General features: G+C 45.3%; 1 protein-coding gene across 3 annotated transcripts in view; it reads right to left on the bottom strand.

The window, feature by feature from the left end:
- CARM1 (coactivator associated arginine methyltransferase 1) overlaps positions 1 to 9,379 on the bottom strand; it is a 59,550-nt gene extending 50,171 nt beyond the window's left edge. For 2 of the 3 annotated variants that reach the window (XM_073622606.1, XM_073622607.1), the window contains exon 1: positions 9,188 to 9,379. In XM_073622606.1, the coding sequence (XP_073478707.1) occupies positions 9,188 to 9,338 (151 nt within the window). In that variant the 5' untranslated portion in view covers positions 9,339 to 9,379. The remainder of the gene's footprint in view (positions 1 to 9,187) is intronic. The other variant, XR_012243046.1, reaches the window with a different exon arrangement.
- Positions 9,380 to 19,457: the final 10,078 nt, after the last annotated feature.

The following is a 19,457-nucleotide window of genomic DNA, read 5'->3' as shown; positions in this document are numbered from 1 at the left end:
GTGACTCGGCTGCACCGGAAGTGACATAATTGGAGATTTTGACAGAACGCCCGTCCCAGGCCGACATGGGCAAGCAGAGCCTGGGATACATAAAGCGAGGGTAGAGGGGCTGCGTGCAGAAGCATTCGGGTGGCAGCACAGCCGCCTGAATGCCTCCATCTGACAAGTAAGCTGCCCTAAACTACATGTCCCGGGTGATATTGTTCCTACGGCTGGTGCCAACAGTGAATGGGCTTACAAAATCCCAGGCACCAGGACGCAATTTCCATTTACCATGGGATTTGTCGAGCCCTGCTATACTGCATGTCACCGCATCACATCGTAGCACACTGTGGTATATAGACTTAAAGGGGGATTCTGTGACACTTCAATAATGTAAGAAAAAAAAAAAAAAGGAGTAGTACAGTAAAACCTTGGTTTGCGAGCATAATTCGTTCCATAAACATGCTTGTAATCCAAAGCACTTGTATATCAAAGCATTTTTTTACAGGGTATAAAAGAGAAGAGAGGCACCTCTAAGTGTAGCAATAAGTTGCTAAATGTTGTACCTTCATTAAATGTAACCATATTGCTACACTTAGAGGCTCCTCTCTCCAGTTATGACATGACGCTACTCTTATATCAAGACATCGTTTGTATATTAAGGCAAAATTTATTAAAACATTTTGCATGTCTTGCAAAACGCTCAAAACCAAGGTTTTACTGTACGTTGTAACAATACATCATACCGCCACTACACAACAGACATCAGCCTGCATGTGTCATGATATAGATATATATATCTATATCTACACACATACACACAGTATCTCACAAGAGTACACCCCTCACATTTTTGTAAATATTTTATTATATCTTTTCATGTGACAACACTGAAGAAATTACACTTTGCTACAATGTAAAGTAGTGAGTGTACAGCTTGTATAACAGTGTAAATTTGTTGTCCCCTCAAAATAACTCAACACACAGCCATTAATGTCTAAACCGCTGCCAACAAAAGTGAGTACACCCCTAAGTGAAAATGTCCAAATTGGGCCCAATTAGCCATTTTCCCTCCCCGCTGTCATGTGACTCGTTAGTGTTACAAGGTCTCAGGTGTGAATGGGGAGCAGGTTTGTTAAATTTGGTGTTATCGCTCTCACTCTCTCATACTGGTCACTGGAAGTTCAACATGGCACCTCATGGCAAAGAACTCTCTGAGGATCTGAAAAAAAGAGTTATTGCTCTACATAAAGATGGCCTAGGCTATAAGAAGATTGCCAAGACCCTGAAACTGAGCTGCAGCACAGTGGCCAAGACCATACAGCAGTTTAACAGAACAGGTTCTACTCAGAACAGGCCACGCCATGGTCGACCAAAGAAGTTGAGTGCAGGTGCTCAGCGCTCAGCAACCCAAATCCTGGCTAAAACCAGTAGCGTTCCTGGCTACTCCCTCCTGCCGAGTGCCCCCACAGCAGGCAGTTTGCTGTGGGGCACCCAAGCAGGCTTGCTTCTGAACCAATTCTCTGCGTGTCCATTCAGAGCCAATGGCCCCTGCTGCTGTCTCAGCCAATGAGGAGGGAGAGTCCCAGGAGAGCCGAGACTTTTGTGCACATCGCTGTAACATGATGGGGCTCATGTAAGGATTGGGGGGCGGGCGGCTGCACACAGAAGTTTCTTTTACCTTCATGCATAAAAGGTAGAAAAATCACCTGTTGTCATCGGAGTCACCAACAGTTTTTTTTTTTTTTACCTTATTACATTCTCAGGATTAAGGTAAAAAAAAAAAACTTCCAATAACAGCACCCCTCGCACACTTACCAGAGTCCTGTAGGCACCCAGTGCTGTGCCCACCTTCAGTTCTTCTCTTCCACCTCCCTGCTCCCACAGGCTTTCCTGAGAGCAGCAGTAGCCATTGGCAGGAAATTATGCAGCTATATACTTAATACTAATAATGGTGGTGATCAGCGATATATAGCGTGACTGTGATAGGGTGTCAAGCAATCAGGCGCTAACAGACGCTGGCTGGGGAGGGTCACTGACACGAAAGTTGCTAGTGACACTAATACAGCAATCATACTGAACTAATAACATTGACTGGGAAGGAGTTAAAGAGGAACTGCAGTCTGCTCACATAATTTGTAATAAAAACATCTTTGCCAATCTGAAGCTTCCCTCCAGGCACTTTGCATATTATTTTATATATACTGTGATTGTGTACTTGCCAAATATACTGCAGAAATCTCCCCCCACTGACTCTGGCTGCATCTATTTTAACTGTGGGCAAAGCAGCTGCCTGTTCACTTCCTGGATTTACAAACACACCTCCAGCTCTCATTGTCCCTCTTATGACTCATCCCCCTCCCTGGCAAGCTCATATGAGAGAGAGAGAAAGATCATAAGCCTAGGCTAATGAGAACAGGAAGTGGGCTGTAACCCTTCTCGTTATTGCTACTGACCACCTATATGACATAATCTCTCTCCTGTCTACCTCTGTCTACAATAGTTCACTCTCATCATCACTAGATGCACTTGCTCCTCTAACCACACACAGAATCAGGCCCCGACCATTACAACTCTGGCAAACCGACAACACTAGAAATCTCAAGAGACATTGCCCTGCTTTTGAACGACTGTGGTGTAAAACCAAATGCCTGCAAGACTTCACCCTTCACCTATACAAATCTGCCCTTCTAAAATACAATTCCTGCCTCCATGCTGACAAACAAGCCTACTTTGTTTCTCTTATTAATTCCTTGTCATCCAGTCCCCCGTCGGCTCTTCTAAACCTTTAACTCTCTGCTTCATCCCCCACCCCCTCTACCCACTAACTCACTGCCCAAGAGATTGCCAATCACTTCAAAGACAAAATTGATGCAATTCGTGAGGACATCTCCACTGTGCGTATGTCTTCCCCACCCAACATACCTTGCCTAGCAGCACATTCAACACTCTCCTCCTTTGAATTGGCTACTACTGAAGAGGTTACAAAACTTCTCAGATGACCACCTAACCAATTGTCCCTTGGATCCTGTTCCCTCACAACTACTACAGGCCCCCTCTTCTTCTATCCTATGCTCCCTCACCCACATCTTCAATCTCTTCCTCTCTAGTGGCACCCCCCCCCCCTCCTCTCTAAAACATGCACAGATCACTCCCATACTTAAAAAGCCCTCACTGGACCCTACCGACCTGAACAACTTAAGACCCATCTCATTGCTCCAATTAACCTCCTAGAACGCTTAGTCTACAACTGTCTTAGCTCCTACCTCAGTGAAAATAACCTTCTTGACCCCTTACAGTCTGGCTTTCGCTCGCAGCACTCCACCGAAACTACCTTAGGGTCCATTCACACAGGGGCAACACGACTTCCAGCGCGACTTTGGGAGGCAACTTGGACACAATTTGAGTATGAATCACAGCGCGACTTGGGGCAACTTACAAGCAACTTGAAGTTGCCTCCAGGACAGGGGACTTTGCCAGTGGCCAATCACATAATAATCAGCTCTGTAGGAGGGAGGGGTTTGCCTAGAAAACTATTTTTACTTCCTGGAAAGTTGCTTCAGTTAAGACAGGGGATCCGACTTGGAGGCAACTTCCGTTGAAATCAATGGGTACAAGTCACCTAGAAGTCGGATTGAAGTAGTACAGGAACCTTTTCTGAAGTCGGAGCGAATGCAGTAGTTTACATTAAGACTGATCCATTCACTTACATTGATTTTTTTTATCTAGCGCGACTTGAGGCAACTAGGGGCGATTTGAAGTCGGATCCAAAGTTGCCCTTACTAAAACTCACCAACTCACCAACTAATTATTAACTGCTAAACCAACAGCCACTACTCCATACTCCTACTACTTGACCTCTCTGCGGCCTTTGATACTGTTGACCACCCACTCAGTTGATACTGTTGACCACTACCATTCCCTTGGCCTCCCAGATTCTGCTCTATCCTGGTTCTCTGCCTATTTATCACAGCACTCCTTCAGCGTCACCTACAACTCAGTGGGGGTCCCCTAAGGCTCTTTTCTTGGACCCCTTCTCTTCTCCATCTACACCTCCTTCCTTGGTCACTTGATAACCGCCCACAGCTTCCAATACCACTTATACGCCGATGACACCCAAATCTATCTACTCCTCACCTCACTCCTTCAGTCTCCTCTCGCATCCTCTCGCATTACTAACTGACATATCGGCATGGATGTGGCACCACTTCCTTAAACTAAAATCTTTCTAAAACGGAGCTAATAATATCCCCCCCCCCCCCAGCCCGTGCCCCCCGATCCCCAAAAACTCATCTCTTCAGAGAAGCCTATCACATCTCCAACTCTTTTACCACTTCCATCAGCTCATTCCCCACAGTTACAACCTTTTGTACCACCCTATTAGATTGTAAGCTCTTCTGAGCAGGGCCCTCTTAATACTCTTGTATTTTATTGTATTATAACTGTATTGTCTCCCTTTCAAATTGTAAAGTGCTGCGTAAACTATATAAATCCTGTATAATAATAAGGTATTTACTGGCAGAAAAAAAAAATGTTTTACTATCCAAAGTTAAACAAGGGCAGAAGATTTAATAGATGGAAAGTTGAAAAAAATTACTGAAGTTCCACCAAAAAGTGGATCTTACACTCATTTGTCTCCTCTCCCCCTCCGGTGCCACAATTGGCACTTTTCTTTGTCTCTGACAGGTATCCTGTTCCCACTTCCGGGAGCCCGTGACGTCACCACGGGGCTCCCTTCTCTTCCCCCTGTTGCCAGGCCAGCAGGAGAGTGGAGCGGGGCCTCGCGCATGCGCAGTAGGGTTCCCGGCGTGAAGCTGTAAGGCAGCGGCAGCACCCGACAGCTGATGGAAACATCAGCTGTGGTGCCGACATTGCTGGACTCCAGGACAGGTAAGTGTCCAATTATTAAAAGCAAGTAGCTGCTGGCTTTTAATTTTTTTTGGGGGGGGGGTTGGCACAGACCTCCACTTTAACATCTTGGGGCAATCAAGGGTTTAACTGCGTGCCTAACAAGGTGTAATGTGTGCTGCTTTTCAGGGAGAACAGTCAGATTGCTGTTCACTGTACACAGAGTTCTGTGTATTTGTAAACACAGAACTCTGTGTGTGATTGGACGCAGCCAATCAGCTGGATTCAGCTGAAATCATTGGTTGAAATATGCTACCAAACTTGTGCTGTATCCAATCACAGCACAGGTCGGCATGTGTGCCCCAAACCCAGACGCACCTGCCACCCGCTCGTAGCATATTTAGACCCCTTTCACACTGAGGCGGGTTTTTTAGGCTTGAAATAGTCTCTGAAAAGCGCCTCCCATTCATTGCAGTGTGTCTTTTCACACTTGGGCGGTGCGCTTTCGGGACGTTACGAAAAGTCCTGCAAGCAGCATCTTTGGGGCGGGTCGGGAGCGCTGTAAATAGCGCTCCCAAAACACCCTGCCCATTGCAATGAATGTGCAGTGCTTTCAAAGGCGCCTGAAAAGCACCGCAAAACTGGATTTTTACCCACCTTTTTTTTTTTAAAAGGTAAAAACCACCCCGCTAGCGTCCGAAAAGCGCCGCTAAAACACCGCTGCAGTGTGAAAGCAGCCTTACTGTGAGCAATTGACAGGAGGTTAAAGGGTTAGTAAACATTTTCAGAAAAAAATGAAGGTGAACACTGTACACTCTCTCCCTGCCTGCTCTCCGCTGTACTTACCTCTGTGGGGGGTTGGGGGGTGGGGGGGTTGGGTGAGCCGTCAGTGCCCACGCAGTGATCCAGGAATCTGAAATCCCCCACTCTATTCTGTGCAGGGGCCTTCTAGGACAGATCAGAGCGATACTCTGTGCAGGTGCTGACCAATCAGAATCTCTCTGATCGGTCCTGGAAGCCCTACAGAAAGAAGAGACGGAGAAGAGTGGGGATTTCAGATTCCTGGACCGCTGCACCAGCTGTGTGGTCACTGCCACAAACGGAGGTAAGTACAACAGGGACTGGGGATGGGGGGGTCCAGAAGCTATAAGGTGTTAGTTCACCTTTTCATTTTTTTTTTTTCTGAAAAGGTGAACTTACACTTTAAAATGTAAAAGTATCCAAAATGTTTGTGTTTTTCTAGTTTTGGACATATGGGGTAAGATTAGAGCCCCCGTCTGGCCTTTACTGTTATCCAGTGAAAGATTTACCCTCACTTCCTGTTCTGAAAACTGCAGCAGTGCCAAGTGAGTGCCCCCCCACCCCCGTATAGTCAGCAGGCACAGGACCTTCACTGTAGTAGCACAGTCTTCCCCAGAGGCCTTCTGGATATAAAAGATATGGACAGTTCAATCGAGCCAGGCTGGACCAATGTAAGTATGCTGATAGATAGCTAGAGATAGATAGATATCTCCTGGAGTTCCACTTTAAAAGTGTAGTCCACCTTAGTGACCACGTTTCACATTTCACCCAGACAGTGAAACATGAAACAGTCCCCTCCCCCACAGCAGAGTGCTTCACCCCTGTTGGCGTGTGGCTCTGTGTGTGGCTCTGCCGGCACAGCCAAGTCATTCACAGCAAAGGGACATACAGATTGTTCCGGTGTTCTGTCAAAATAGCCAACTCACCAAGATCTCCAAACGCATCACTTCCGGTTACTGTAAACCATCATTGATTGGAGATTTCGATGACTTGCTGCTTTGACACAACACCAGCAAGTGTGTACACGCCGGTACACGAAGACTTTGCTGTTTTGAAATAACAGCAGGTAAAAAGAAAAAAAAAAAGTTGTCGCCGCCGCGAAGGCGGACATTTTGTTGGTTAGTATCGGAGTGGACTAACAATATCCGCTCATAATACCGTGCACCGGAGTGTATATGGTTGCCGGTGTTGTGTCAAAACAGTCGTGGAAAATCTCCAATAGCTGACGGTTTACAGTAACCGAAAATGACGTGATTGGAGATCTTGATGAATTGGTTATTTTGACAGAACACCGGTACAAGTGTCACGACATCACCAGACTCGTAGTCATTTACCTCCTCCAGCCCCATAGAAGGTGGTACCTACCTCTGTCTGGACCCGGGGCTGGGGGAAAAGTCTGCAGGAGCCCCCCCACTGCACCCACACAACACAACACACCGATCGTACTTCCAACGCTCTGCCGGCTCCAATGTCATTGGTAGGATTGAATGTTGGTGCATTTATTAGGATTTTTATTTATTTTTATTTTTTAGAGCTTAGTAACTGAGGGGAAGCTCTGCTGACTTCCACCATCCAATCATGTGCAAGCAAAAATGCTGATTTTTTTTTTTTTTTTCTTTGCAAAGTGAAGCTTTACCTCATTTACTAATCTCTGGAGAACCTGCACTTGCAGTGTCTACAGCCTATTTGTCTTTAGTAAATCACCCCCCCCTCCCCCCATTCTAACAGAATTATTTCCAGATCAGCCAAAAACCATCAGAGGAGTTCACTAATCACAGCCAATATATTTATTGTCCTGTACACAACATAGCCAGAGACAGGGACAATGGGAGAGGGGGTGACAGAGGGATTAAGGCCCAGTTTAAGGGACAATGGAGGAGGGGGCAACAGCAGGGTTCAGGCCTGAATTTTGGGTTAATTGGGGGGTGGGGGGGGTGGGACACAAGGGTTCAGGTCAAGATTTTGGGACAATGGGGAAGTCTTGACACATAGGGGTATGGGACGAGATTTGGAGACTATGGAGGAGGGGTGACATTTAGGTCCAGATTTTAATCAATGGGGGAGGGAGCAACAAATAGGAATTGAGGTCTGGATTATGGGATGATGGGGGAGGGGGCAACACATAGGGGTTCAGGTCCGGATTATGGGATGATGGGGGAGGGGGCAACACATAGGGGTTCAGGTCCAGATGATGGGGGGGGGGGGGGGGTGACACATAGGGGTTCAGGTCCACATGATGGGGGAGGGGGCAACACATAGGGGTTCAGGTCCACATGATGGGGGAGGGGGCAACACATAGGGGTTCAGGTCCACACGATGGGGGAGGGGGCAACACATAGGGGTTCAGGTCCACATGATGGGGGAGGGGGCAACACATAGGGGTTCAGGTCCAGATGATGGGGGAAGGGGTGACACAAAGGGATTCAGGTCCAGATGATGGGGGAGGGGGCGACACAAAGGGATTCAGGTCCAGATGATGGGGGAGGGGGCAACACATAGGGGTTCAGGTCCAGATGATGGGGGAGGGGGCAACACATAGGGGTTCAGGTCCAGATGATGGGGGAGGGGGCAACACATAGGGGTTCAGGTCCAGATGATGGGGGAGGGGGCAACACATAGGGGTTCAGGTCCAGATGATGGGGGAGGGGGCAACACATAGGGGTTCAGGTCCAGATGATGGGATGATGGGGGAGGGGGGGTGACATTTAAGGATTTAGGTCCAGATTTTGGTCAATGGGGGAGGGGGGGGGGCGACACATAGGGGTTTAGGTCCGGGTGATGGGTGATGGGGTCAGATCTAGATTATAGGACAATGGAAAGCGGGTGACACATAGGGGTATGGGACAAGATTTGGGAACTATAAAAGGAGGGGGTGACTTTTAAGGATTTTAGTCAATCGGGGAGAGGGGGGGGGGGTCAGATTTTGGTACAACAGCAGCATGGTAATGGGGGGGGGGGGGTGTCAGGAACAATGGTGACAGAGAGGGTTAAGGGCCCAGATTTTGGGACTATGGGGGAGGGGTGACACATGGGGGGGTTAAGGCTCAGAATTGGGGACAATAGTGGCATAAAGACAGGGGGGGGGGGGGTTCAGGAACAATGGAGGAGGGGGTGACAGAGGCCTACATTTCAGGACAATTAGGGAGGGGGGACACAGGGGGGTTCAGGGACAAGAAGGGATGGGTGATAGAAGGGTTCAGGCCCAGATATTGGGGACAGTGGGGTTCAGGCCTATATTTCGGGTCAGTGTGAGATTGGTGACAGAGGGGTTCAGATTGGGACAATGGTGACACTTAGGGGTTCAGGAAGAATAAATCAAGGGTGACAAAGAGGGGTACAGGCCCAGATTTGGGGACAATGGGGGGGGGAGGGGTGACACACAGGGGTTAAGGCTCAGACTTGGGGACAATGACAAAGGAGGGGTTCAGGGCCAGATTTGGGGACAATAGGGGGGTGACACACATGGGGGGGAGGGGTTGTGGCCTCCTCCATATATAATCACATAGCAGAGCCCCCCTCTCCCCGGGATTACACGGCTCTCCCCCCGTCCACTCACCGTTATAGAGGGCGATGTCCCCTCCCCGGGCCTCCAGCCTCAGCTCCCTCTGCTCCGCGTGTCTCTGGATCTCCCCGTTCGCGTCCCCGATACTGAGGAGCCGCACGCCGGGAAACACCGACACCGCCGCCATCTTTCCAGAGGCGGGCATAGCGCTCGGCGCGGTGAATTATGGGTAGGAGGAGGAGGGGATGCGCACCACAGTTCCCGAGCACAGCGACACGCAGCGGCCGGGAAGGCGGGGCCAGCAGACAATGGGCAGAGGGAGAAGGAGAGAGAAAGAAGAAGGGGGCGGGGCGCCGAGGGCGACATCTTGTGTACATTTTAGGGTATTACCTCTTGGAGGTGAACCAAGCTAGCGCTGTCTCAGAAAAGCGAGCGCTGAGGACACCGTGAGGCGAGGACTGGATATTACACTGTACAAGTTATAAAGATTAACGCAATGCTTATATATATATATATATATATATATATATATATATATATATATATATATATATATATATATATATATATATATATATATATATATATATATATATATATCTGTAGTGACAAAAATAGTTCTACTTTAAGGTAAAAATCCTTCTGTGCCATATGATTCCTCCAGCTCCCTTATACTTACTTGAGCCCAATCTTGATCCAGCGATCTGCACAAGAGCAGCACTTCTCTTGGCTGTCTCCCTTGTCACTGAGCAGATTGATAGCAGCTGTCATTTAAATTCTGTGACAAGGGAGCGGCGGCAGGGCCGAGCTGCCTTGTCTGTGTCTATATAGACAGACAGGAGAGTGCCCCTATAGAAAGCGGCTTTCAATGGGGCCACTCGCTGAAGGAATGGAGCCAGAAGAGCCAGCAGGGGACCCAAGAAGAGGAGGATCGGGGCTGCTCTGTGCAATACCACTGCACGGAGCAGATAAGTATAACATGTTTATTATTTTAATTTAAACATAAAATCAAAGCTTTAGCATCACTTTAAGAGTATGTAATAGAGCAGTTAGAATTTTGTGGTGGGGGAATTTGGAGGGAGAGATTTGTACTGGGAGGTTGGGGAGAACTCGGGGGGGGGGGGGGGGGGGGGGTCATTTTTGCTTGTAAACTGGCCTGAAAAATATGTACTTCTGAACCCTGTACTCTATGCGTAGCACACTCCAGAGCCCTGCACTCTGTGTATAACACACCCCTGTACATTGCACTGTGTGTAGTCCACTCCTGAACCCTGTATCCTATGGGTAACACAGTCCTGAACCTTGCACTCTGTGTGTAGTACACTCCTGAACCCTGCACCCTATGCATAATGCATTTTTTAATCATACTACTCTGTGTGTTATGAACGCATGATTTTATTTAACAATGCACCTGAACCCTGTACCCTGTGTGTAACACACTCCTGAACCCTGCACTTCGTGTGTAATGAACTCCTGTACCCTGTGTGTAATAAACTCCTGAACCCTACACTCTGTGTGTAGTGCACACCTGAACTCTACAGTTTATGTGTAGCGCACTCCTGAACTTTGTACATAATGTATTCCTGATTCCTACCACTCTGTGTGTTATGCACTCCTGGTTTTATTTAACAATGCACCTTTAAAACCCTCTCACTGCAATTTGGCCATACCCACCATTTGACGAGGCACGCACAACGAAAGCCACGTTGTGGGGAGGGGGGTGGGGGGGGGGGGTGTTGAGGTGAGCTCCTGCAGCTATTCTCTGACAAAAGGCCCTGCATATACACAAAGAATTATCAAAGCATAACAAATAGTAGACACATTTTTTGGGGGTCCAAACGGTTTATTTTATTGCATTGTGCAAGTAATCCCTTTTGGGAAAAAAGGCAGTACAATTGAATGTTGGTTGAATTGAATTGCCATTAACAAAAATTTTGACCCAAAATTGTAGGAACATACTAAATGCTTTAAGATAAGGCATCATTCACATGGGACGTTTTGAGGACCATGTTGACCTGTACAAGGATGTACAGGTGCTCTGTGTGCATCCCAGCACAGGCAGCCCCACTACAGTCAATTGGGGCATGGATACAGCCGCTGCTCCCAATGTGACATCTGTGCGGGTGCATGTGTCAGGCCCCCCGAACGCATCCAGGATGAAGTATTCATCTGATTGAATTTGTATGCAAACTCATTAAGAATATTGGTATCAGAAACTGAAGCTCTTGAAAGTGGTAGTACACATGATGAGATGATGATGCCAAGCCACACTTTGATTTCTGGTACTTTATTTTCCTTTTGAAGTTATGCATTATGGTTTTCTCCATCATTTCTTCAAGGATATAACTGTAATGAGAAAATGTTTTTCCTTCTTTTCAAATACTTGGCAACTGGAAATTCCTACAGTTCCCTACGTTTTGAGTTCCGTGCTGAAAACTCAACTATCAGTCAGCTTATGCGCGATACATGTGATGTCATTTAGAGAGAATTAAGGGAAACGTTCCTACTGATTCCAAACAAGAAACAATGGGAAGAGATCGCGGAAGTGTTCTGGCTGAAAGCTGGTTTCCCTAACTGCCTTGGTGCTGTGGATGGCAATCATATTAGATCAATCAGACCTGCTGACAGTGGTAATCACAACAAATGTTCTCTATTGTTCTGATGGCCATGGTGGATGATACTTATACATTTATTTTTGAGGACATAGGCAGTTATTGTAGCTCTGCTGTATTTCGGCATTCTCTGTTTGGACAGCGCCTACGAAATGGTCCTCAGGATTTGCCTGACAATCGCCCCTTGATTCTCCTGACATGCCCTATGTTTTTGTTGCGAATGATCCCTATGCTGTTGGTGAACATTTAATGTGGCCAAACGCCCAGGAAGGCTTCAATGACACAAGGAGAATCTTTAAAGTAGAACTATAGGCAAAATTTTTTTTATATTTAGGATAGAGTAAGGAAGAGTTATAATCCCTGTAAGATTTATTTTTGCCATCTGTGTCCCATTGGGGAGATTTACCTTCACTTCCTGTCCCTTGGTCCCTTAACAGGAAGTGACAGGAAATCCCTGCAAATTAAGGGAATTTCTTGGGGACCCCCAGGTCACCAGAACTAGTGTTCCCCTCTGTTACTTTTCTGGGAACAACCCAAAATTTGGGATTTTCTTTTACTTTCACTTTCAATAATGATGGTAAACAGGACAAACAGAGAGGGTGAATCTCCACAAAAGGGGGCACAGACAGCAATAAAAACTGACAGGTGTTCTAATCCATCTCCCCTCCATCCAAAACTAAAAAAAAAAAAAAAAAAAAAAAAAAAGTTTTGCCTTTAGTTACACATTAATTACCGTCTTTGTAGGGCAAAGAGGCTTCTGAAGTGTGCTTTCGGCATGCTTGCAAATAAGTGGGAAATTATTAGACATGTGCAGTTCGTTTCATTCCACATAAATATTCGGACATATTTTTCATTATTCTGAGATTTGGATATATCCGAATACCCGAATTACAATATAAACAAAGTTTATCGAATGCTCCAAATAACGAAACGAAATTCATCTGAATTTCCGAAATTTGAATCAAATTTTACATGGAGTTCCAGTTGAATTCGAAACTATAAACATGTTTCTGAAATCAAACACAGTGTGTGTTATTAGAGCACTATTTCAAAATAATGCTGTTTTAGTTAAGCCAAAGGTGATTTAAAGAGTCATTGTTATCATTTGAAGATTTTTCTTTTGTTTGTTCATTTTTTTTTGTCATGCACATGTCTAGAAATCATGCACAAGCCCATCAATTTAAACATCAGTAATTCTTGCAAGGTAGTTGAGGCAGCTTATATCCCTCACAATTATGTGCAGGGTAATGATGGTGTAAATTTTGTGGACACCTTGGCCCATGAATTAGCACCTGTTGAGTGTCTCATTTTGCCTGGTCCAACACAGGCATTTCCGATAAGAGATCAGTTCCCCTGCTGGAGAACTTAATAGGCAATGGGAAATGATTAGAGTTCAATTTGTCCCTCTCTACCTGCCTTTGTCCCTCTTCTGGTCTCTCTGGGTCTCCAGCCGACTGATCCCCCTTGGATGCCTTGGATGTTTATATTAGCACACATGGTTAGTATCTATACTGTTATCCAATATATGCTTGGCTATATATGATCATCTAGGACCAATATTTGAAGTGCAGCAAATTGTTTAATGCATTGTATATGCTTCTAAATCATCAACTATAGCCAAGCATTGCTGGTCAGTGTAAAAGCAATCTCATACATTGGGGCTGGTGGAGAAATACGTCCTTAAATTGGGGGTCACTGAAAAGCTATCTCCTTAAATTGGGGCTGATGGAGAAATCCCGCCTTAAAAATTCCTCCCGCGCTTGCATCTGAGCATGGTGAGTAAATGAATAGTCCACTACACCCCTAGTGGTCAGTAGAGCAATGTCCCCTTACCTTGGTGGTCAGTGGTGAAATGCCTCTTTATTTTGGGGATCAGCAATAAACAGTCCCCTTCTATTAGTGGTCATTGTAGTACTATTTTGCATTGCTGGTCAGTGTAGAAGAGACCTCTTACTGTACAATGCATATGGAGTAAAAGTGGGAGATCAGTCACCTCAAGGAACCCCTAGCAACCCTTGTAGGAACCCTGAAAGCACTTTAGGGCCCGTTCACACATGTGCATTTTCAAAGCGCTACAACGCATTTGCTTAGTGCTTCAAAAGCGCTTGAAACCATTCATTTCATGCATTACGGGGTTGTGCATTGCATTACATGGTTGTGGGTTGCACTTTTGAAAAGTGTTGCTAGTTGGATCTTTTGTGCATTCTCTTAAAAACACAGCTTACATGGTCAAGGGAAGCGCACCAAAAAAACTCAACACGTGGTTTTATTGTGTGTTTTTTGAGTCACATCTACATTCTTTCCAGGTGCCTGATGGGAGGAAATAGATTTCCGCTGTGCAGAATGGAGATACGAGGCCAGCAAAGAGGAGCATGGAAAGTGGGAGAGAATCTTGGAACAGCCAAGCTGGACGAGCCACTGTGGAAGAAGAGCAATTCATTAGCATTGTGACATTCAGAAGTTTTTGACTCCTCCAATCCCAATTATGAAAAACGCATGAGAAGAGCCAAAACATGGGAGGGCATTGCATGTCAAGCCATGGAAGGCTGGGATAAGCTATCTTGATCAATGTATGTTTTCCTGACAAAATTCAAATGATAACTTGCATGTAGCCTCATGTCTTTGTACTTTCAACTTTAGTTTTTTTGCAGAACTTCAAATCAGCTGTGTACAGGCCAGCATGGTGCACCCTCAGATGTACCCATGGACTGTGCCGGGCCTTTGAGTCCTGGCAGAGCTCTTCAGCACATCTGCGCATGTGCAAACAAATTTCCACACACCTGCAAAGACGGGGAAGCTTTCAGGCTACCCTGGTAGCAGTCTTCGCACGTGTGCTGGAAAGCCCAGGCATGCTCAGATCAGCCGGGAAACCAGTGTATACACAGATGTGCCACAGGGCTCTCTTGGGACCTCAGTCCTGTGGCACATCTGTGCACATGGAGGGGCAATTTAGAGCTTCCTAGGCAAGAAAGGTGGAAGTGTTGCTCTGCAGCACAAATAAAGTAATTTCCATAAAATAATAACAATTAAATTGGTAAAAGAGGAAGGGGGGAGGAGGCAGAGCAATACAACATCACCTTTAGGATGAAGGAAGGGTCATTAATAAGGCCTGTTTGGCTGAAACGCGTTGACATTGCAAGACTGCTGATTATACACTGGGGCACCAGCTTTTCTGTGCCTATGTGGACTGCTTTATTGTAACACATGTGTCAGAGAAGATATAAAAGGGTCAATTATAACAGAGACCGTTGAACCAACAGATTTATATGCTACATATTTGTAATACATTTCCAAATTGAAGAAAAAATTACTCAAACATGAGTGTATATCCTCTAGAGGGACTTTGATTTGGGTCACTGACAGGTAGGTAAGTATTAATATATTGAGTATAGATGTAGAAATGAAAAAAGATATTTATTATAGAAAAAAGATAAAAACATAGTAACTATGACATAATAACATAATGAGCATTAAAATGGATGCATATACATGGAGATCAGAAGAAATAACATTGACCAATTCTATTGTATAATAACAGATAGAAAAAAACCCGACGTTTTGAGGTAATAAAGGGATCAACCTCTTCTTCAGGGGTAATAAGTTTTGGTCACGACAATAATTTATATCTACGGTCAAACGAGAAAAAGGACAAGATTTAGAAGCATATACAATGCATTAAACAATTTGCTGCACTTCCAATACTGGTCCTAGATGATCATATATAGCCAAGCGTTGCTGGTCAGTGTAAAAGCAATCTCATATTGGGGCTGGTGGAGAAATACGTCCTTAAATTGGGGGTCACTGAGAAGCTATCTCCTTAAATTGGGGCTGATGGAGAAATCCCACCTTAAAAATTCCTCCCGCGCTTGCATCTGAGCATGGTGAGTAAATGAACAGTCCAATTCTATTGTATAATAACAGATAGAAAAAACCCGACGTTTTGAGGTAATAAAGGGATCAACCTCTTCTTCGGCTTTTCAGTGACCCCCAATTTAAGGACGTATTTCTCCACCAGCCCCAATGTATGAGATTGCTTTTACACTGACCAGCAACGTAGGAGAGCACTACAATGACCACTGATGGAAAGGGACAAGTTTCCACTGATCCTCAATTTAAAGAGGCAATTCTCTACTGGCCTCAATGTAGGTCTCCAGACCCCAGTGTAGTAGGGCACTTCTCTGCTGACTACCAATGTAAGGGGGCATTGCTCTACTGACCACCACTGGTGTAGTGGAGTGCTCATTTACTCACCTTGCTCAGATACAAGCGTGGGCCCCTTTAACTACTATTCTTAAAACTCCCTGGGTTCCTGGGCATGCTCAAGGAAGATAAGTTCCTCCACATACCTCTGTCAGCAGTTCAGATGAGCCACACCTGAACAGGTGGAGGTAGCCAGGCAAGTGATCTGCAGCCATGTAACTAGCCCCTCCACTGTCAGAACCAGCATGCGGGCAGTTAGGCAAAAGTCTACCAGTATGTAGCTTCACTGGGAGATCCATCTGCTGTGGGGAGCGCATCCCTGATTGCTACCAGAGTACTCCAATTCCAGTTCGGTGGCCCACCTTGTCCTTATGCCTTGCCCCCCCCCCCCCAGCTGTTCACCTGGGTTACAAAAGCTACTCTAGACCTCACTATGAGGAACATCTGTTTATGAGGATAAGTTCTGTGTTTATATTTGACTGAAGTAGTGATTCTTGTTACTATTAGGTTGTTGAACCATGTCGTGTCTAATCTTATTTCTTCCTTTTTCTCTCAGTGGACCTGATGACATCTTAGTTGTTAGGTAATGATGGGACTTGTACTGTTTTGTTACTTTTTTTTTTGTTCAGTGTCTTGAGCCAGGGAATGCCCAATTGGCTCTGTTTTGTACTGCTGAAAGTTCGAAACTTTAATAAAAAGAGTTTAAAAAAAAGTAGTGATTCTCAGCTGGAATCTCTGTCATTAGGCTACGTGTAAATGAGTTCATTAGGGGTGTACAGTGTAAAAATGAATGGCTGTGCGGTGTATCAGTTTATCTATAGTAACACTATTTTTTTTTAAACTAACTGATCAGAGAAGAAAAAAAGTGGCATTTTTTTCTTTTTTTAGATTTTTTACATAATTGTCTATGGATTGCTAGTAGAGTCATTGTGAGACAACATCAGCAATAGAAAGAAAGCCTTCTTTGTCTAGAAAAAAAAGATGTATTACCTAGTTTTCTCAGTAAATCTTTTTTTGTTCCCCAAAGACCACAATGAGCAATTAAACTTTGCACAGCCCCACTGCAAGCGGTAAAATGTTCCGTAAAGACCTTGCGTAACCACACATACTGTAAGTGTATACATTCAAAAAATCCTTCTTCATCCTCTTCTCATTGCCAGTGTGCAGTATACATGTGTATACTTGCATAAATTACTGCACTCAAACGTAACATTAATTTACGGCTCTGTACTCATCACTGTATTACTGATCTTCACACAGCTGTGTGCTCTCCCTCACTTCTGGCACCTTCCCCAACTCTCTAAAACATGTACTAGTCACCCCATCCTTAAAAAGCCCTCATTGGACCCCACTAATCTTAACAACCTACACCCCATCTCCTTACTCCCCTTTACCTCCAAACTCCTTGAACATCTGGTCTACAACTGACTGAGCGACTATCTGACTGAGAACAAACTTCTTGTTCCCCTTCACTCTGGATTCTGCCCTCAACACTCCACAGAAACTGCTCTCCTTAAGCTCACAAATGAGCTACTAATGTCTAAAACCAATGGACACTATTCTGTACTACTCCTCCTGAACCTCTCTGCTGCCTTTGACACAGTGGCCCACCCCCTCCTCCTAAAAAGACTGCACTCCTTTGGTCTCACCACACCTTCAGTGTCACTTACAATTCTACTTTCTCCTCTCCTCTTCCTTTCTCCGTTGGGGTCCCCCAAGGTTCTGTTCTGGGACCTCTCCATTTCTCAATCTACACCTCCTCCCTGGCTCAGCTGATAGCCTCCCATGGCTTTCAATACCATTTCTACGCCAATGACACCCAAGTATATCCCTCCACCCCCCCCCCCCAGCTCACTCCATCAGTCTCTTCACGCATCACTAATTTATTAACAGACATATCAGCCTTGATGTCACACCACTTCCCCAAACCCAGTCTATCCAAAACTCCACAGCTCAAAATATTTCCTCCCCCACGTGCCCCTTTCTCTGATTTCTCTGTCAAAATCAACGGCATATCTATCAACCCATCCCCCCATGCCAAAATCCTAGGTGTAATCCTGGACTCTGAACTATCCTTTTGGCCCCACGTCCAATCACTGTCCAAAGCTTGCTGCCTCAACCTCCACAACATCTGCAAGATGTGCCCCTTCCTAAACAATGACACCACAAAGCTTCTAATTCACTCGCTGGTCATCTTTCGCGTTGAGCACTGCAACTCCCTTCTCATTGGCTTACCTCTACATAGTCTATCACCCCTTCAGTTCATCGTGAATGCTGCTACCAGGTCCATCCACCTTACAAACTGCTCAGCGTCTGCTACTCCTCTCTGCCAATCCCTCCACTGGCTGCCACTCACTCAACAAATTAAATTCAAGATACTAACCATAATTGACAAAGCCATCCACAACTCTGCCCCAAGCTACATCACTAACCTAGTCTCAAAATATCAACCAAATCATTCCCTTCGTTCCTCCCAAGACCTCCTGCTCTCTAGCTCGCTTGTCACCTCATCCCACGCTCACCTCCAGGACTTTTCTCAAGCTTCTCCTATCCTATGGAACTCTCTCCCCCAATCTGTCCACCTATCTCCTACGCTGTCCACTTTCAGACAATCCCTGAAAACTCATCTCTTCAGAGAAGCCTATCCTGCCCCCACCTAACAACTTTTCATTTATCTTCTCCATCAGCCCATTCCTGACAGTTATTACCTTTTGTATCTCTTGACCCTCCCTCTTAGATTGTAAGCTCTAACAAGCAAGGCCCTCTGAGTCCTCCAGTACTGTCTGCCTTTATAATGTAAAGCGCTGCGCAAGCGGTCTACACTATATAAATCCTGTATAATAATAATAATAATTGTTCCATAGACAACAATGCACCTGTGTTCAGGTTAGTAAAAAAGTGTTGCTTTTTTACTCCTGTCAAGAGACCTAAAAGTGAAACTAGTCGATTCCATAAGTGGAGTTGGGCTTAAGCAATAACAATAAGTATTTGCCCAAATGTTTATTATCACCAATAAGGTCTTATGCACCAAGACGTCATAAATGCCGCTAAAGGCTCTCTATGGTAGTCTATGTGTCTTTGCACACATAGGCGTTTACAGGCATTTAGAGGCAGAAAAAAAAAACAAAACGCTGCCAGTGCATTCCGGAGAGCAGTGTTTTGCCACAGAAAATAACAGATAAGCCTAAAAGCATGTAAACAAATCTAAATGCATTTAAGCGCTGGGCGCGCTGTGGTGCTCGAGCATTCATGCATTCATATTTGCCAGAATAAATTCATATTTTGGACAATGGAATAAATGAATGCACAAGTGCTAAATGCGCCTAAACATGTTTGCAAAATGCAGCTTTAGGTGTGTTTTTAACCCTGCTTTTTGCTCCCCTGGAGCAAAGGTGCCTCTACATGTGTATATGCGAGGTCTTTATGAAACAATTTATTCAGGATTCTTCTGTCAACAAAATCCTGAGTATAAAGATCAGTAAATTATTACATTCATGTGCAAGAGGCCTACG

The sequence above is a fragment of the Aquarana catesbeiana genome, linkage group LG03, assembly GCF_042186555.1.
Source record: "Aquarana catesbeiana isolate 2022-GZ linkage group LG03, ASM4218655v1, whole genome shotgun sequence".
NCBI classification, from domain to species: Eukaryota; Metazoa; Chordata; class Amphibia; order Anura; family Ranidae; genus Aquarana; species Aquarana catesbeiana.
Note: the sequence above shows the minus strand (reverse complement) of the source record. Positions and strands in the feature narration are given on the sequence as shown.